This window comes from Parasteatoda tepidariorum, chromosome 9, assembly GCF_982258835.1.
Source record: "Parasteatoda tepidariorum strain Cologne lab strain chromosome 9, Ptep-v5.0, whole genome shotgun sequence".
Taxonomy (NCBI): Eukaryota; Metazoa; Arthropoda; class Arachnida; order Araneae; family Theridiidae; genus Parasteatoda; species Parasteatoda tepidariorum.
In genome coordinates, this window is record NC_141763.1 from 92,960,298 (window position 1) to 92,981,674 (window position 21,377).

Here is a 21,377-nt window from a genome sequence, read left to right on the forward strand (position 1 = left end):
ATTATATTTACTTTTACAAGATAAATAGATAAAAAAAAATTGTCTTTTTATAAAACTTCAAGATTTATTCAAGAATTTTTTTTATTTGATTAAACCTTTTGAAAAAAAATTAATAATTAGAAATATATTAAAAAAGAAAAATCTTTTGTGGGATTAAACATGAGTTAATTTGGATAAATTATTTGCATATTATTATTTTATTAAAAAATTAATTGTGCCTTTTACACAATAAATAGATAAAATGAAGTAAAAGAAAAAATTACACAAAAGCTTTTTGCTTTAATCTCTAAAACTGCAAGCTAAAGATTTTTTCCAGCAATCTATCATCTTTATTTTTCTAGTATTTTAAACTCTGCTCTTAAGGTACTTCATATAACATTAAGATATATGAATTACACCACCTTCACAAATAGTTCTTATTTAAGACAGGTGAATCCATTTGGCAGAAAGCCATCATGATGAGAATAGGGTAAAAAAGAAGGTGTTGAAAAAGAAACTTCTTTCTTGAAAAGAGTTACTCAAGAGGTAAGAAGATGCACAGGTGCAACATAATAGAATCTTTCCCAATATTGTTCTATTTATATGAAGGTTCAGTGCTTGAGAAAAGAAACAATTGAAGGACAAGTATATAGTTAACAGGACCTCATTTAAACACTCCAGAGTCACTGATTTTTACTAATTTTTGAAAAGTAATTTAATTTAAAATAAATATACACATGCAAAGCTCTAAAAAAAATTTTTTTATCAACATTATAAATTAATAATCTAGATTTTATTTGTTGGAAACGGAAATTAATCATTTTTAAATTAATTAAACAAAATTTCTTAACCAACTAATCAGTGTTAGTTGGATAGAGTTCTGATAAAAAGGAAGAAATTGAATTTTATAAATTTGAAATTAGTTTAGCAGAATTTCTCAACTTACTGCTAATCAATGTTAGTTACCACTGGCTTAAACAATAATTTAAGACTGAATAAAAGAAAGAAATTGAGTTTTGTAAACTGGAAATCAATTAAGCAAAACTACTTAGTACACTACTAATTATGGTCAGTTTGCATTGGCTTGAGTAACAATAATTTTAACTGAAACAATGTCAAAAACTGCATTTGTAAATTTCAAATTGATTTTGCAGAGTTTCTTAACAAAACGTTAATCAGTGCTAGTTTGCACTGGTTTGAATAGCAGTAATTTTTGACTGAAACGAAGAAAGAAATTGAATTTTGCAAATATTCTTAATTTAAAAAAAAAATGTAAGTACTATTTTGTACGGTACATAACAGAAATTTGTGCTTGAAATCAAAGCAAAATGAAGAATTATTTTTTTATTTGAATGTGAAATAAATACTTAAATTAAGTATTTGAAAATAATATACATCAAATTGATAAAAAAAATACTATTTTTCTTTAACTTTTTTTTAGTTCATAACTGTTATTTAAAATCCTAAAAGTTTATCTGAATTTATTTAACGGTTTTTTATTATACATTGACACAGAATTACCAAATATAATTGCGACTAAATAAAAAAATTTACTAAAAGCTTAGGGAAACAAATTGCCTACTTAACTTATTTAAACTTATTAGATATCACTTTGAAAACCTATCAATAAAAGGTTTAAATTAGTTAGAAATTTTAAAATATAGTACTTTTTGAACAAGATTCATAAATTAATTGAATGTTACTTAAAAAATCTTAAAACATAGCATAAGCAGTGTATTTTGTGGCGTTCTTGAAAGATTTTAAAATAAAAGAATGCTATTATTCATAATTTGAAAGAATGATATTATTTGTAATTTTAAAATAAGGATAAGCTCTAATTGATTAATTATAAGCTTAATAGCATTTTAAAGAACTATGAAAATAATAAAAAAGGTAATATTGTATAAAATGATAAGCTTAACTGAAAAAAATTTTCTTAGAGTTTGCAGACATGCCAACTGCTTCATTTTTTGGAAAATTCTTTATTAAACGGTAAAGTATTAATAACTAAATTTTTCTGAACTATTTAAAATTTTTGAAAACATTTTAAAAGCCACACTATGAGATAATAAGAGCAAAGTAGCATTCTATATGAATGATCAAATTATTTTTATGTCGTGGTAGGTAAAATCAGTTTTTTTTTAAATTTATTAAAAGAAGAGCCAAATAATTAGACAAAATTTTGCTACTACTGGAAAAATGCTTTTCACAAAGCAGAGCAAGTTGGCATCTCTAAATCTATATCTATTTTTGAAAAGCAAAATAACAATATTCATTGTTTAATTGTTTTTGCCTAAATCTGTTAATAATTTTTATCAATATAGACTTCTATTACTTGAGTAAATTTATGAATTATTAATAAAAAATACATGATCTGTAAACAAATTATATAATAAATTAAAATAACAGCTCTGCAAAGATATTTTAAATATAAATATATAGATTGGAATTTTAGTACTACAGTAATTTTAGTTTGGCAGATTATACTTAAATCTACCTAATTAAAATTGCCTGTGCATACTATCTTAGAGAGTAAAGTGAGAACGCTTGTTATAATGCCTCCTTCGGCACAAACAGAAACAGATGCTATAACGTGAAGTCATTATATCATGAGTACACAAAATTATAGTGATTATTTACTCATATTGGGTTCATTTAGGCAAAAATATTATTCTTTGATCCACTTCTTACAAAATTTTTAATTTTTGTTTTAAACATATCATTTACCACAGGTCACGAGTAGCCACTTTCACTAAATAGCATGTATTCAGAGAATTGATAAAAGAAAATATCAAATAAAAAAGAATCTGATACCAAAATTTTTTAACTCTGAAAAAAGCCATCTAATATAAAACCCTTCACAAAAAAAAGTGAATATAGTTTGAAAATAAGAAAAAATATGATTGTTGAATTTATTCAATCTGTAATAAAGAGAATTACAGTAATTTTCTGGAATTCAAACCAAAAAAAAAAAAAAGAATAAAATTGAAGCTATTATAGCAGAATGAATAGTTCAGTTTAGATGTTTAAATGACCTTTAAAATAACAATGTGCCTATGGCAAGTAGAGCTTCATGCATCCATTGTTATAAATGGAAAGGCCTGTGCAATTAGGGTGGGGGGCAGGTCATACTAAAGTAACTACAAATAAGTAAAAAATACAAATTGAAATAGTAAATTTTATATAAAGAATAAATTTTATATAAATTTATTCTTTATATAAAATTTATTCTTTATATTATTCTCTTTATATAAACTTATTCTTTAATAAAATTAATAATTATACTTTTCAAAAACTTATTCTTTATATAAAAGTAAATTTTATATAAAGAATAAGTTTTTGAAAAATTCATGGTTAAAAAACACTGTTGTCTTTACTTACCTTCTCTGTGATTCACTCAGTATGAATCTGTACAAAATACTTAAAAAGTAGTAAAAAAGGAAATATAAGGATAAATCAGGCCACAGAAGCTTGTAAATACTTCCTCTCCATCTGTTATATAAAAATAAACACAATTCATTTTTTTCAACTTATACAGAATATTCTAAAATCACATATTTTTTAAAATTTATAGGAAAATTGAAGCAAAAAATATGCAAATTAGGGGTTACAAATTAATATTTAATTAAAAACAAGTTATCAAAATCTGATGAATAATACTGAGCCTAATCATGGGGATGATAGAATATCATCTACATTAGTCTGATTGTTCAATCCAACTTCAGCCAAATGGACTTGATCCCTGTGATTAACCTCAATAACAATTCATCCGATTTTAATGAAAGTTTTATATTTTTTGTTTCTTTTGACTTGAATATAGATTTGTACGATCTACAGTGTAATACAGTGTTTGTAATATCAACTATGCTAATGCAGAAAAAAAGTCTATATCTTAACACACATTTAAAAGGAGTAACACACTTCTTGATCTACCTGGACAGAAAAAAAAAGAAAAAAAACTTCGAATAAGTAAAAACACGTGAATAAAGTATAACTTCTAAATAAAAGCCACTGATTATAGTCGAAATATCCACCATACTTTTTATCTGACTTAAAATATGTGATGTTGCATACCCAGGAGAACGATAACAGCAATATTACTTTATTTCATAAAAGTCATTGAGCAGCTAATCCAATTTTGGATTTACAACTACTAATTTTCAACACTATATTCTTGTACATTTGAGCCCAATCCAGAAGACAAGGGAACCAAGTATCGTGTGAAATTTGCCTTCATGGAGGACTCTGTGATAGAGCTAACTCACACTTGCATTACATGGAGAGGAAAATGACAAAAACCGCCCATGGTTAACCTGATGGCAAATGAACTCTAATGCATGATCCCTCTACCACGGAGGATATTTTACACCAACACTGTGGTTGATGTAAGCCGAGTGTGGAATTTGTACAGACCAGCCATCGCTGGGATTCAACTCTAGTTCACCTCATTTGAAGACAAACGTTTTATCACCTGAGTCACCATGGCATTAGAAAAAAATAGAATTTCTTCTCCATCATATAGCAAAATTGAGGGTCATAAATCCTGTAACAAAGCTACATACAAAGAAGAAGTCCAACTTACAGAAAGTACAGAAAGGAGAAGAAGTCCAGCTCTTTGAATGTATAGCTAAATCTGGGAACAGATCAATGTGGTGTGCTATACCAGAAAAACAACTTACAGGGTGAATGACATACTCAAATTTAGCAAAGCATCATATGTACTCAGATCCAGCGGATGCACACAAGAAGCAAAAGTGACAGTCAGGAGATATGTCATCTGAGAACTGGTTGTTGGAGAACTCTACATGTACGCTATCTCTAACCATTGGCCATTTCATTCTTTCTTTCTAAGTCAAAATGTGTTAGCAGATTTAGTTAACAAATATGATAGAAATATATTCTGGGAGAAATATCTTTTAATAGTATAGTACTGTTTATCAATAGTGTAAAAATGTAGAACAAAACAACAATAAATAATAGAACTTTTCTTCACCCAACCCCAGTAGCGTTAGGGAGGAGAGGTTTTCAACCAGTTTTAAAAACCTCTGCTTCTGTGCTACAGATATGGTAATATGGCTACAGGTAAGACTACAGATATGGTAAGATACAAATATAGGTAAACATAATCTAGCTTCTCCCCTTAAGTTGTATCGAGGCTGCCAACAATAATTAAAAAAACTCTCGAAATTTATTGCTGTTTTCATAGAAAATTGGAAGCTCAAGTCGAATTTTACGGCAGAACACTGCCTCTATTTATATTAAAAAGTATTCACAGTAGCTTTTGGATAACAGGGCGCTTATCACGAAAGGTCTGTTCTTTCCCTGAACTTTTATTCCGAAGAAATTATTCTTTGAAAAATCTCCCCAAATTAAAAACTTATATACGTAAAACCTAAAAATGATTTCTTGAAAAAAATAACACTACCTAAATGGGAATTTTCAACTTCCCTTTTGGACTACCCAGGCATCTTAGTTTTTTTTTCTTCCATGATCAGAAATAAAAACCCATTGAATGTGCCATTGATTCTTTTCTTCCTACTTTTGTTTTCCCATTCTCTACTTAGCAAGCTTTTCAATTTACCAATACAGGTTGACATCATCAAAATAAATCAGATGCCAACAGCAAGAGCAATCTTAATTCTAAAACTAACCCATTTAACTTTGCAGTTCGCCAGCCATTTCATGAAGAAAAATAAGTGGTATAAGAAACATTTAAAAAATTTTCCTTTCCAATTCTTATATGTTTTTTTTTTCAATTGTTAGTTTTAAAAGTTTTCGACTGTTATTTTAAGTATTTATATGTTTTTATGCATCTCTACACAATTTTTGCGATCTTTTGCTAATACCAGACTAAAGAAAAAATTATTTTGTTTGCAGTGTTGGCATGGAATATGGCAAAGCTAACTGATCCAATTATAAACTAATTTCCCTACTTTAGCTTTTAAAAACTTTAAAAAGACTCTCAGCCTTTATTCAAAAATATATGGTATTAAGTTTTAAATAATACATTTTCAACTACTATCAAATAAATTTTTAAACTTTATTTTTAAACTTTATTCTAAAATGTTTATCTGGAAGTCAATTTTTAACTAAGTATTAAAAATACTAATGACTAATAATAGAAGAAATGGGAAATTAATGGAAAATAAAAGAAAGAAAAAAAAATAATAAAACAAATAGAATAATTATACAAAAAAAAACTTAGATGTTTCACCATTAAAAAAATAGTTAATACAACTTCCTTTTAAAAAGTTACCTAAATAAAAGTTTCCAAAAGCAGCCAAAACCTCTACTGGTAGCAACTTCTGCACTGTAAGTCACAGTCATCTTTTTTCAGAGTCTTGCAGCTCAATTTTAGACATCTATAATAAAAAATATATTTAAATGGTATTATCAGTTTTAAAAAATTACATTTTTATAACTAATTTCATGAAAATACAATTAGAAAAACACACATAAAAATATGAATTAAAAACTAATTGAATGCATAAAAATAAATTTGATACATTTTTATAAATTCAGGAAGAATAAAACATTTTTAGAAATAAAACATGGACAGTAAAGTAATTGCGTCAATAAAGACTGCCACATATAAAATATTTAAATTAAAAACACTAATTTTTAATTATTTAAGAAGAGCGAGTAACAGTTATTATACCAAAAAGTAGGGGACAAGATTTTATTTTGAGATGAGGCTTGGTGTTTTAGTCCTTCGGGGTACAGGATACCAAGTATAAAGTATATAAAAGTCAGGAAACAGGATAGTCATCTAAATTTAGTCTTTGATTTTTATAAAAATTAAATTCCTAGTCTTTAATTTTTATAAAAATTAAATGTCATAATTAAGAAAAAGTCTCTCATCAAATTTGGTTTATGCTAAATGCTATTGCCACGACACTACTGCCTGGTTTTTGTTCTTACAATGAATTAAAAAATACGCACATGAGGTGGCCATAACTTTTACTTTTTAAGTTTGCCAAAGCCTGAGACATTACTTTAGTTAATTTAGTTATTGTTGTTACTTTACGTCGCACTAGAGCTGCGCAATGGGCTATTGGCGACGGTCTGGGAAACATCCCTGAGGATGATCCGAAGACATGCCATCACAATTTTGATCCTCTGCGGAAGGGATGGCACCCCCGCTTCGGTAGCCCGACGACCTGCGCGCGAAGTCGAGCACTTTACGGTAGCACAGTTTAACGAGGACCAATACCGCACACCCTTGATCCCTACGCAGACTGATCCAAGTGGTCACCCACCCGCACACTGACCGTAGCCAGTGATGCTTGACTTCGGTGATCTGCTGGGAGCCGTGTCTTAACGATCAGTCCACTGCGGGACTTAGTTTAGTTAAATTAGAGACCATTTGGTACAGGTACAAAAATCTGTCCAATTTAGCTATGGGAAGTATTCCGTATCGTGATTTGTGGCAGAATAATCACCAAATCTTTGCAACTTTTGGGCAGTGGCCTACAAGAAACTAAAAAAAAAAAAAAAAAATCGCAGAATGGTACAAATTAGGAAGGTATAACTCACAGCCATCCCAGGCAAACATCTATATGTTTTTTTTTTCAAAAAATTTGCAAGCTTAAAATTTATTTAGCACCTTGGCGATTGTAGTTGGCATGACAGATCACGATACGGAAATATCGCCTCAGCTATTAACACTAATTTGAGAAAATTGTGTAGATAAATGCAATTGTAACTGTGTAGATAAATTATGTAACTTAGATCTGTGTTTTGTAACTATTACTGCTGTCTTCGTCAAATGAGAACTATCAGTGTGTCAAATCTGATTCTGCAAATGCATGTAAAAACAAATTAACTTACGAATTATTACTTAAAGAAAATGAAGGTATTATTAAATTATTTTTATTTTAAACTCTTATAAATAAATTATATTCATAAGAGAATATATTTTGACATTACAGTTTCGATTATTACTATTGTTTGAATAGCTAAATAATTTTTATTTTTACAGCAAGAGAACTTTTCAATAAAAGATCATATGAATTCAGATTTTTTTTTCATTTTTCCCATCTTTAAAAAACAATTTCTTGTTGGAAAAAGAATTGAATTCTTTGCAGCAGCTTCAGCACAAAAACTGATTACTTGGAAATTAAATTTTGTTGATATCACAAACATTTTGAATCTTTATATAAAAATATAAAAATTAATAACAGTGATATATTTTTTTATAAAACATACAGATAATACTAATTTGTCACAAACTGTAAAGCATAAAAAAATTACATTATACTTATTTAATAAAAAAAAAGAAAATAAATATTTAAACTAAACAACTTTAATTATTAACTTTGAAACTGTACATCTTTAAAGTAAAATAGTAAACAGAAAAGTGACATAAAAATCGAATTACAGTTGAAGATTTTCAAGTTTGCTTACAAATTCAAACGTCAAGACATTGTCAACGTCCAGAAACTGTGTTCACTCCAATCTCCAGCGGATTTGTAAACAATTCACCATGACCGGAACTTCAACCAAAATATCGAAACTGCAGCAGACGAGAATGTTGAGTTGTTTGCACTAAAGAGGAAATTAGAGTTAAGTTGTTTATCATGATTCTCTGAAGTGTCATTTTTACTGTATGCAGAACAAATTACGCAAGTTAAGTAGGAGATAAAGCGGAAGCCTGATTGGCGAGTTTTTAATGGACAAATATATTTCACCAATCAGATACCAAAAGTTTTTATATGCAGCGTAAATGCTCCCTGAATGTCTCCTGCCCTTAGTATGACAAAGTTTCTAGCTGAGTAACTTCACAAAGATTTCTTCAGTTTTAAATAAATTAACACAAGAAGAATGTTATTTAAGGTATTCAAAGCTTTTTTAAACCAATTTAAATGAAATGTTAAAAAAAATATTTGATTTTTACACTGGATGAGTCATGTTGGCAACGTAACATTCATTATTGATGTTTATGGAAGCAATCATTTTTTGATAAATTGAAATTCTAGTTATTTTTGACAATTGTGAATGCTTTTAATGTGCCTTCTTAATAACGTTTTAGTTCTTTAAATATTTTATTTATTAAAGTTTTAAACAAGATATAATTGGAATAAAAAATTTGGTTGATATTATTTTCGTAACTTAGCAGAAAGTTGTTTATTAGATTAGTTTCGAAACCCATCTCTAAGTACGTAACTACTTTTCGAAGTTCCTATAAAAAAAATAAAAAAACTTTACCACAATTTACTATAAATTAGTTTGATATGAAACTTTTCATTGTTTAAAGAAAAAGGATATTTGTGCATTTTTCTGTTCTTTTAGTATTTTCAATTAGTTACTTTGAATTGCTCATTGAAATAGCTATAATTAGTTGTGACTTATGTTTATTAAGTCCCGCAGTAGACTGGTCGTAAAGACACAGTTCCCAGTAAAATATCGAAGTCACGTATCTCTGGCTGCTGTCAGTGAGCGAGTGTGTGACCACTTTGATCAGCTTGCGTAAGGATCGAGGGTAAAGTGTTCTACCATAAAGTGCTCGACATCCCGTAGGTCGTCTAGCTACCAAAGGGGAGGGGGAGAGATTTCAATATCTTGATCTGTGGCAGAATAATTGCAGTCTTGGTAACCCTGCAAGAAACTAGAGAAACCAATTTGATGGATATAACCCCCATTTTAAATTTTTCACAAATTTTTAAATAAAAACAAATTTTCCCTCAAAAGTTGTGTATTAAATAAAATATAACTTGTAAATTTTTCAGTAATATTTTCGCTCTGCTCAAAATTTTAGGAAATCACTGACTTTTTATAACTTCTCAGAAGAAAAATACCTTGCAGACTTTGTTTAATTACTACTAATATATTACTCATGAATATGTTTACATATTTTTCTGGTTCATTTTCCTCCTTACTCAGTAACACACTCTGCTGGATTTTCTTTACTTTTTTTCATAGTAATAATACTATTGCATGGCTTACAAAATTATAACTATTGTAAACTAGAAAGTTAACCACAGCTTTACAAACGTGCATTTTTGGTCTACTGGTCAATAAACAGCTTTTGGGAGGTAGCGCTTTTTGATTTATCAAAAACCTTTTATTTCTCTCCACCGTAATTTTGAAAAGAATATGGAAGTTGAATTTCAAGCAAAATATCTCTTGGCATATAAAGTAATTTTTTATTTTAAGATTACAGATTATCTTGTTTTTGAGCACTACAGGATTGCAGGCAGAAGTTGCTTTAATTTATCTTAATACAGACATTCATTACACCATTAACAGATTTGTGGCTTATCAATGTTTAATACTTAGTAATTTTGAACCCAACCCAGGTAACAAGGGAACTCATGAATCAAGGAGTAGAGCTAGGCTCATCTTCATGGAGGCGTCTTAAGTTAAACTATAACATATTTGCCTAGCACAAAGAGAAAAATATCAGAACCTTACATGTTTAACTCAAGAGCAGGATGACTCTAACCCATAATCCATCTACTATTGAGGATACTTATATTATCTGTAAAGTGGTAAAAAAAAAAAAAACTTTTATCTCTCACATCTAACAGCCCACCTCTATCAGATTTTTGACTTCATCAATGATCCAGACCCAAAAGATCTTCTGGATCTCAAGTGTACCAGTTTTTCAATAACTTATATCTGATCACTGATTATTATCATTATAACTTATGCAATATATTTTTTTAAATGTTATTTTTTGATTTATATTGCAGTAGACATGGCACTTGAATTCTTGTTTGGGCGTCGGAAGACACCCGAAGAGATGCTCAGACAAAATCAGAGGGCTTTGAACAAAGCGATGCGGGATTTGGATAGAGAAAGATCTAAAATGGAACAACAGGAGAAGAAGATTATAAATGACATTAAGAAGATGGCTAAGGAAAATCAGATGGTAATTATAAACTTCTTGTGTGTGAAAAAAATTTATATAGATACTGTATGTTCTCTTTATAAGGTTATTCTAATTTATATCTTCTTTTGTGAATTGAAAAAAATATTTAACAAATTTTATATTTGTAAAAAAATTTACTAATTTACTTCTCCTAAGGAAACAAAGATTAAAATTTTTGCATATTCATTTCATTTTGCATATTCATTTGATTAACAAAACACCACCATACTTCCATTTTAAGTCACAAAAAAACATTTCATAAAAAAATAATAAAAACATTCCACATAAATTTCCCGAAAAAATGGCAGTTGCGAACTCACAGGATTTTTACCGAGGGGTGTCGTGCCAGAGAGCGTTTGTCCATGCTCAAAACTTGAAAACATTTTTTTAGATATAGGTCTAACTGCATGCCTCTTAATGCTTTAATTGAACTTTGCTTCTAGGCTTTTCTACTTTCTCTCTTTATAAAATTGATAATTAATTTATTATCGATTCAGCTGTTAGAGCGTTCGCCTTCCAATCGGGTTAACCAAGAAAGTTTGAATTGCTGTGGTACGGTTGGTACGAATTCTGCACATGACTCGCAGAACCAAAGTGCTGACATAAAGCATCCTCAGTGGTAGACGAATCATGGATTAGAGTCCCCTTGCTATCTGGCTAACCGTGGGAGGTTTTCCTCTTCTTGCAGTGTTTTCATCATAGAAAAAAAATGGGTGAGAATTTCTCACCCTTTCTCAAAAACAGGGTGAGATTTCAAAAAGTTAAGTGAGATTTGTAAAAACTAAAAGAACACAGAAACTCTTGAAAAAAAAAATCATTTCTTTAATTATAATACATTTTTAACGTCTTCTATTTCTTAAAGCATTGACTATTTTTGGTGCATCATCATAGAAGATTTTGCCTTTACAAGGTATTTGTCCATCTTACATAGGTGCATAAAAAATTTGAGCGTCTTACATGAAGAAACCTTACCTTCGATAAACACGTGGTTGCAGGGAAATGTGTTCTGAAAGGGGTTCCATGGTTGTGTTCTGTTGTTTGAAAAGATTCTGAAAAATACTGGTAAATAGGGAAGCTAGATAATGGGGCAGATGTTGAAAATAATGAAAGATCCAGGAAGAAAAGTGAAATGGATTTTATTCTAAATGGTGTAATTCGAAGCTTTTTCCAAAATGCGAGAAATTCGCAAATTTTGAAATTGATTTATAGAATGCGCGAATTTCTCGGTGTAATAATTTTTTAATGCGAGAAAAAAAATATGCGAGATTCTCGCGCTCTCACACTATAGTGAAAACACTGTCTTATAACATAAATGTAGGTTAGTCCCGTTAAAAAAAGTCCTCCATGAAAGCAAATTTCTTCCAATACTTGATCCATTAGTTACCTAGTCTTCTGGATTAAGTTCAAAATTACAAGGCTACGGAGTTGACTAAATGCAAGCTCAAAATTGGGTCGGCTGCTCAAAGACTATTATAAAGTAAAATATTTTTTTTTAAATGCCAATATAGGTAAAAGTACAGTTTAAAAGAATACTTTAAAGGAGAAGTGCCTTTGAAAAAATAATCCGGTTTGAGGCAGCCGCTTTTGTTAATTAACATACATCATCTAGATAAATGCAAAAACGACAATTTTTTTCACTTATCAATGAACTATCTAGAAATATTGCAATTCACAAAAAGAATGAATGAAATTTTCAATCAACAAGAGTGTGTATGAAATTTACCAAGATTTTGTATGCATTCTTGTAACATCATAAATGCAAGGGGAGCTTCAAGTTGATTTTCCCATGAAAAGTGCAAAAATACTCTTGTAATTAGAATGAATAATCCACATTTTGCTGACTTTTTGTCCATCGATCACAACCACCTTACATTAGAATCTAGGCATTGGTTGTATTTATCATTTAAACTAAGACAAATGTAGCGTGTGAAGTATTAATGTCAATAAGTTGTATGATTAGTGTTTTAAGGTGCTGTGAAAAATTTTATTCATTTTTGACTGCTGAAATGTCCATTGTATTTTATAGGATGCTGTAAAAATAATGGCCAGAGATCTTGTCAGAACAAGACGTTATGTTAAGAAATTCATCCTCATGAGAGCTAACATACAGGCAGTTTCTCTCAAAATACAGACCCTCCGATCTCAGAATGCTATGGCCACTGCTATGAAAGGTGTGACCAGAGCAATGCAGAATATGAACAAACAAGTAATGATATTGATTTTTACTCATTTACATGTGTGACATTTCTGAAGTGTCTTTTAGAATTATTTTAAAATTGTCAGTACACAGTTTTCAGTGAGTATGCGACAGAAGAAATATTTGTGTAACGGAAGGGTGGGCAAAAGTGGCACATTGCTTCATCTTTCATCAAATATTTGTTTGCCAGCATTTCCTTGCGTTTTTTATTGATACTAATTTTTGAAAAAATTTTGCTTAAATTCCTTTTAAAAGGAAATCAAGCTTGAATCAAAGAGCATGGTTGAAAACCTTGGATTGGGTAAGCATTTACTGCTGCTTTTGCCCTTGGGGTAAAATATAACCCTTGTTTCAATTCGTTTACTTTCAAACTAACAAAATTTACCAGTTAGTGTGAGTTCATGGCCTTCCACTTTCTACCAGAAAGGTTGGGAATTGAAATTCCAGCTGGGATTTCCAACTAATTTGTATGTTCGATTCAATTTTTAAATAATTTTTTTTTAAATTTAAATTTTTAAAAACAAAAAAAAATCGGTATTTAATAAGCAAAATACAATGGTTTATTTTTTTTAAAAAATTGTACTTTAAAATTTCTCAATTATCTACCTAAATTTTTTTTAAAATTTTGTAATAAAAAAAATTAAGTGTTTTTTTAAATATTTTAATTATAAAAATTTAAACAAATGTATATTGTTATACTTGTTAAGAAAAGAAATGAATTGAAAAGCACTATTTGTAACTTAACTATAAAATCATTTAATTGTAAATACAAATTTAATTGATAATATGTAATGATTATAATTGCAAGTAGAAAAAAGTTCCAAAGAAGATTGATGTACAAGTGGGTTTTCAATATAAAAAATTTAAATACAAATATACAGGAGTGAAATGAAGAGTACCATGAAGGAAATAATATGAAATGAATATATACAAAAAATAAATTGAAATGAATAAATTAAATATTTTTAAAATAGTCCATATAATTTATTTAAAAAATAAAAAAAAAATAATTTTTTTTCTTCTTTTTTTTGCTTTTAAAAGTTTAAATATTTTAAAAGAATTAATTTAAGAAATATAATTTCTGATATGCACAAAATTATTAATTTTTATTGGTGAAAAATTAAGACCAAAAAGATTTCACATTTTAAACAATATTTAGTTAAATCTTAGCATTTCAAAAATCTACGTATTTGGAAGAAAAAAAATATTAATTAATAATTCGTGGATATTTGCGTTATCAAAAACTTGCAATGATACTTATGAGTATCCAATTATTTCAGAATATGTTGCGGTGTAATTATATTTTAGATAATCTCTTTTGAGCACCAAAGTTAAATTCAAATTTCTTTTTTGATAAGAAAGGACTTATAAACAAAACCTGTTTAGAATTACTAATTTGAAAATTCAAAAAGTGTTAGAGCTTGTAAAAAGTTTTAAAAATTTATTTCACAGAACACATTTTTCACTATACAATATATTAAAAATTATGTGCTACTCAGTTTTTTTTTTTTTTTTTTTTTTTTTAATATTGGATAACTTATTTATTTCTGTTAATTATAGTTCATAATAATAGCTCCTCAGACAGTTAAGCTTTTTGGTGTTATACAGTTAAGCTTTTATACTTGTCTCTTTTTCTCTGATGCATCATACTGATCTTTAATTCTTTTTTGTCCCCTTTCAGAGATGCCAACTTGCTCTGGACAGTGAATAAATATTTTTGAGTGGTAGTCTTTTATTGTATGTTTCTTGATTTAATAAATTTGATTTATAGGGTTTTTACTTACCGCTACTTCTTAATAATTCAAATGCTCTTATGATAAACTATTTTGTTATAATTAAGCAGTGTTGAGCCTTTTAAAATGTTAGCAAAATTAACTGAAAATCTGCAAGTTTTAGTTGGTACTTCTCTACTTTTTCTAAAAAATTATTTTGTCAATTCTGAAGCAGTTGGCATTTCTACATTTTGTCTGACTTTGATATAACACTGTTTGTTTTCTTTGCATTGAGTGCATAATAGCCTACTGAACAAAAAAAAAATTTTGGAACCTTTGTGCCATACACTAATTTAATCATACTCAAGAAATTTTGAAACATGAATGTAGTCTATTTATAGATAAATAATGTCTTATTGTATTTCCAAAGAATATTTTGTAATAGCATAAGATATTATAATTTCATAGTCTAGGGCAGGGGTCGGCAACCTGTTTGTCCTCAAGGGCGCAATACTAAATTTGAAAATCACCGAGGGCGCATATTTTACAGATAATCATGCACAATCCTAAACTCAACTGACTACTTGCTGTATATCGCCGTTTGACAAGAGTTAAGTAAATCGCTCTTACTATCATACATTTACATTAGTCCAGCCAAGGCGCATTAAAAATCGATCGGGGGCGCCGCGTTGCCTACCCCTGGTCTAGGGGTTCTTAAACTTTTCCAAGTTGCAGCACCTTAATAAAATTTATAAGATTAATTGATTGAGCACCTTAATAAGATCAATTGCCTCATGTTTAAATATTCTTATGACATTTGTCTACTGTTTAATATTTGTATATATATATATATATATATATATATATATAATGTCCATTCAATATGCCTGAAATTGTGAAACAGAAACTCTGAAGAGTTGATCATATAAGAAAAATAAATTACCATCTACATTTGTATTGTGAAATGTAAATCGTATTGTAAATTTGCTTAATGGGACGGCTGAGCTTGCTGCTCATTACATAACTTTTCAAATCTAGGAACAATACTTAATATAGTTACAGAGTTCTTCAGAATGAGCTTGCTGCTCATTACATAACTTTTCAAATCTAGGAACAATACTTAATATAGTTACAGAGTTCTTCCTAGGAATAAAAAGGGGCGGGGGGTGCATCATTGCAGAAAAGGGCACATAGACACTCAAAATATGTAATATCGTAAAAATTATCAAAATATGTAATAACGGAATTTGATCTTCAACAATATTTGTATTTCAAGAAGTAAAACTCATTTTCAAAATAAGAGAAACATTTATAGTTTATGAAAAATATATAAAGACCATCCTAAAAGACAATCACTATGTACACATTTTTTCAAAAAAAGTAAATTGAAAAAATAATTATCAAATTGAAAAATTTTTTCTATAATTTAAACTTAAAATTATTAGACAATAAACATTTAAACGTGCTTTTAAAAAAGGGGGGGCTTTGCATTCGTGTACTGACGGTGTAATTGTTCATCAATAAAACATAATTTTTTGCTCATTTAAAATTTATTTTATTTAGAATTTTTTAGATTAATATTATATTTTATAAATTTTTTCTTTCTCTGCTTTCCTTATTTATTTAAATAATTTATTTATTTGGGCAGTTTTTCATTTAATTTTAATGAATTCTAATCCTCAATCATCATGGGGTATGCCTGACATTGTATTAATTAATATTTGTATTAATTAATTAACTAATTATTTTTAGGGTGTTATAGATGGCAATTAATAACTTTTGATGAGTGCCATAACATAAACTACACTATTGTAAAGATCAATATTTTTTCTCAAGTTTGTCTACCATATAAATTTTTTGGACCACTAAGTTTCTATTGCTGGTGTGTACCCTATTGATTATATAAAAAGAATAATTACAAGAAATAGGAGTAAAGAGTCAATAAAAATTTTGTTTGCTTCATAATTGCTATTTTTTTTTTGTTGCTTTAATTATGAGGCAGGTGAATTTTTTTATTGGCACTGAGATCTTAAGCAAAGAATATACATAGGGGAAGAAGGCTAGCTTCCATAGTCTTAATGTAAATCAATACCCCAAGTTTTGGTGTGGTGCCTGTGTATAAATAAAAAAACAAACAACACAGCAACTGAAGTTCTTGAAATGGTTTCCAGCCTCCTCTCCTCCATACCGCTACAGGGGTTGGGGAGAAGAAGAAAAGTTTTCCCTTTTTGTTTATTATTGGTTTCTTCTGCATTTTTACACTATTGATAAACGGTACCATGCTGTCAATAAAGCTATTTGTGCTGCTATTTATATCAACTATGTTGATTGGATTTGCTGCGACATTTTGACATAGAAGGAAAGAATAAAACAGCGGTTGTCAGAAGGCAGCGTATCCAACCATACGTTTAGAGTTGCCCAACAACCGGTTCACAGGTGACGTACCTCCTGACAGTCACTTTGCTTCTTATGCGCATGCCCTGGATCTTAGTACATATATTAAATCTGAATGTGTTGTTCACCCTGTAAGTTGTTTTACTGGTATGGCATACCGAACCGAGCAGTTCTCCTTGTTAGTTACATATTCTAAGAGCTGGACTTCTCCTTTCTATATTCTTTGTCTTAAGTTGAGTTTGTCTTTTCTGTAATATATCTTTTTAAAAATAATTCATTTTGATTCAACATTGAAATAAAGCATATACTTTATTTTTGAAAAAATTCCGATGGTCTGAGTTTTTTTCCAAACTTTTTTCTCAGTACTCTGTAATTGAGAGAAACTAACATTCTAGTTGCTATTGTAAGTACAGTTGTTGTTACTTTTGCATTGATGGTTACACTTTTCTAGTTTGAAACTCATTTTGTTTTTTATGCCTGTATCAAGTATGTAAATGGTGCATCTTAGCTTAATTAATTCTTTTACTTTTTTGTTTAATGTTTAGCTTAACCTACCTCAAATCCAGAAGATAATGCAGGAATTTGAGAAGCAGAGTGAGATTATGGACATGAAAGAAGAAATGATTAATGACACCATTGATGATGCAATGGGTGAAGATGAGGATGAAGAAGAAAGGTATACTTCTTTCTTATCTTGCTACATTAATTCCACTTGTAGCTAAGTATTCAAATCAAGGTTATACATCTTAAAACTATTTTTAAATCATTATCAGGGCTGATTGTATTCCGGGCTTTTTGTATCATCCTTCCAGTTCTAAAAATTAGAAGCAGGGCATAGGATTCTTCTCGGAATATAGCGGAATTCCAGGATTCTCAAGAACATGCATTCTCGAACATTTGCTAATCAGAAACTAATAATCTGACGAAATTTTTATGGAATTCCTCAATCTAAACTTTAACTTTTGAAACTTTTGCTAATTCCTGCTAACGAGAGTCTTACTAACACGTGATTCTTCCGCCAATTGATGCTTTTGGTTTGGTCGATTTTCGCCATTTTGAATTTTTGCAACTGCAACAGAACCCTCTAATATCTCCATTTCTATTTGCCTAATTTGAAAGTTACAAGTTGCGATTCGTGTTCATGTAATTTGAAAATTGTACATCGTGATTCGAATTCCAGCGATTAAAAAACCAATGTCAGGATTCTTGCAAGAACTAAGATTTTTCCTAAATTAGTTACCATAAAAGTGTGATATTCCTGATTGGTAGGTAATTTAATTAAAAATATTATTTGAAAAAATTACTTTAAATACAAAACATGTATGGTATATAAAATGATATCTTGATATCGATTTTTTGCACTTAAAATTTTCAGGGTTTTTCATTTTGCATCACAATTACTCCTGCATTATTTATCTAAGAAGTTAATTTCAGAATATAATATTCATTTGAAACAGTTTTAAATTTTATATTAAAAATTTTTTGTTTTCCAACATACCATACTTAATTAGGGGGCCATATTGTGGGTTTCCATAACTGGCCTATAATTATTTCCTCTCGTAGGGTACACTAGTACCCTGTAATATAATACGGGACCCAGTTTGAATATTATGGGTCAATAGTAAGGGGAGATATAGGGCCATGTAGTAATACAGATAATCAAATCAAAATATTCTAGTGATCTATCCTTTTTATTTATTGACATTTTGTTCTTTTTGAAACAATCTCAGTTTGTAATACCATTTAATATGTATTTATTAACCATTAATATGTATTAATATTATTAACCATTAAAATGTATAACCATTTAATATGTATTGCAAATCGATATTACTTTCCAATCCCCCTAATATAATCATCAACTAAATGTGCTTTAATTGTAAACCGATGACCCAAATATTTTATTTGATGAAGGGCTTTTTTTTTTTAAAATTTTTTTTTGTTGTTTCTTAATAAATTAAGTTCAAGTAACTTAACTAAATCATGCATTTTAACTTAGTGTTTGGTTTATTTTTCAGTGACGCCATTGTTGCCCAAGTGTTTGATGAACTTGGCCTTGATACTAGCAACTTATTGAAAGATCTCCCAAGTACAGGTGGATCATTGAGCGTCGGTGTTTCAACCAATAAGCAGCCAGCTGCGGTGGCCGACGTGGATGCCGATCTCCAGGCTCGTCTAGAAAATCTTAGGAGAGAATGATGAGGAGAGAGTTGATTGTTCTATTTTTGTACAATAAAAGTTCTAAATATTGATAAAGAAAATAATTATTTTAATTTGGAGCATCAATGTATGTTTACATTCAACACAGTTTTTTTTTTTCCCCTTGTGAATTTGAAAGTATTTATGTAAAGTTAGAGCTTGTATAATATTTTATTTCTTTTATTATCATTATTATTTTGATTTCTTTTCAATAACCTTTATTTTGCTATCGAAAAATACTGTTATGTTTATGGATATTTCTATTATTACTTGTCTTCAAATTAAAAATGCTGAATTTCTTTTAATATTATCTAATATTTTAAGAAAATCTGAACTTTTTAAATTTTCCATGGATTTAAAATAATTTAAACAAAATGAGTATTTCTGAAATAAATATGGTTTATGATTGATCTACTTATGATTATTCTTATCTTATCCATATGATTGATCTACATGTACAATCCTTGTACGTGTGGATCACATACAAGAGTTGATTAACGTAATCTTTGGAGCAATATTTTTCTTTAACAATGTTATTGCAGAGGTTGTATAAGTTTTTATAACTTGTAATTTCTTGAATTTAATGAACAATGGGCAACAAGTTTGTTTTTAAACTATAAACTAATAATTTTAAGATATGATTAAGGAAGAATCAATATTTCGGTTGTATCAACTATTTTAGATATTGTTTTGCAAACGAAGAAAATATCTGGGGAGAGGGACATTTTCCTTTGCAGTAAAACAATCCCCAGTCTAATTTCAGGGTCAATACTTGAATTAACGTTAACTTTTCTTTAAAAAAATTGTTTGTTCAGATTGAATTGCTTATTACGCAAGCAATATTTGCTATGAAATGTTTTAGAATATACAATTTATGGTCTTTGTGACATTTTTGCTATGCGAACAGAATCATCCATTCAGTTTCTAGAATGGTGCTAAAAAAGCAAAGGTTTATTCTCACTGTGATGTGACTATTTTGCATTGAAATTATTTTTTATTTAAAATGCATCCTAATTAATGTTTTATTTAGTTTTTTGTGAGTGTGTGGAAGAAAATATTTTGACTTAAACTCTTAGTGGAAAATACTTGTTATTGTAGATTTATGTACAGTAAAAAATAAATTGTTTTTATAATTATTGTATTCTTGTTATGTTGAGATTTCATATATATATATATATATATATATATATATATATATATATATATATATATGTTACGCTTTGATAGCATAAACATTGTAGATTCGTAGTGTGGCCAGTGCAACATGGAAGAAATAATACAATTTTATTAAAATAAGATGCCGGAGCCCCAAAAATGACATGCTGGTGGATAGACAGAGAAGAGCCAATTGACCTTGGAAAGAGCGTTTTTATATCTTTCTGGACAATATATTTAAATATTAATATGTCGTAGTAATGTGGGACTGATCAATTGTGACGTCTGGGGTGACGTCAAATATGCTAATTGCAGTAGAGTCACGATTATCCAAGTTTCCGCTTTAACCAAGCTATCAAATACTTCAAGAATTTTTTTTTTCTTCTATTTTATTTTTTAAACTACCGCCGTCAAAATTCTGAATTTTATCTTCCAACACTCAGGAAAACAAGCTTTCGCACAATACGAGATTACCGATGAAATGATTATTAATATCGTCAATAATGAAAATGAATCTAGCGAAGAGAATGATGAAAATCAGCGTATAAAAATCTCTCATACAGATGGACTAAAAGCTATCGAAAGTGCTATTGAATATATGGAACAACAAGAACAGGCGAAAGGCATTGCTGCGGAAAAGTGCCAAAGTAATGTAAACGATTAAGGACTAAAGTATGCTCTTTAACTCTTTTTAGGAAAACTTTTTATTTATAATAGGAATTGTATTTATTAAATATATATTTTCATACCTACTCTTTCCTTTTTTATACTATTCGAATTAGTCGTGGTCCACATTAGCACGGATAATCGGGATTCTACTGTAATAAGTGCAGACAATACATTAAGTTACAAAATCAGACACAAAAAC

At 29.0% G+C, this 21,377-nt stretch overlaps 2 protein-coding genes across 4 annotated transcripts in view; one reads left to right on the top strand and one right to left on the bottom strand.

Moving 5' to 3' along the window:
• Window positions 1–8,528, bottom strand: part of LOC107450043 (uncharacterized) — a 37,193-nt gene extending 28,665 nt beyond the window's left edge. Inside the window, exons 1-3 of one of the 2 annotated variants that reach the window (XM_043049816.3) lie at window positions 8,386–8,528; window positions 6,236–6,341; window positions 3,361–3,471 (exon numbers count right to left, since the gene is read on the bottom strand). In XM_043049816.3, coding sequence (XP_042905750.2) covers window positions 3,361–3,471; window positions 6,236–6,306 — 182 coding nt within the window. In that variant the 5' untranslated portion in view covers window positions 6,307–6,341; window positions 8,386–8,528. Of the gene's footprint in view, window positions 1–3,360; window positions 3,472–6,235; window positions 6,342–8,359 lie in introns of both variants that reach the window. The other variant, XM_043049817.3, reaches the window with a different exon arrangement.
• Window positions 8,529–8,683: 155 nt separating this feature from the next.
• On the top strand, window positions 8,684–20,493 carry Vps2 (vacuolar protein sorting 2). 2 transcript variants are annotated; one of them, XM_043049820.3, is made up of 5 exons: window positions 8,684–8,814; window positions 10,674–10,852; window positions 12,879–13,058; window positions 17,701–17,831; window positions 19,174–20,493. In XM_043049820.3, exons 2-5 carry the CDS (start codon window positions 10,679–10,681, stop codon window positions 19,352–19,354), a joined length of 666 nt encoding a protein of 221 aa, XP_042905754.1. In that variant the 5' UTR covers window positions 8,684–8,814; window positions 10,674–10,678; the 3' UTR covers window positions 19,355–20,493. The 2 variants fall into 2 exon arrangements, with proteins under 2 accessions (XP_042905754.1, XP_042905753.1); XM_043049819.3 differs by lacking the exon at window positions 8,684–8,814 and adding an exon at window positions 8,885–9,136.
• Window positions 20,494–21,377: the final 884 nt, after the last annotated feature.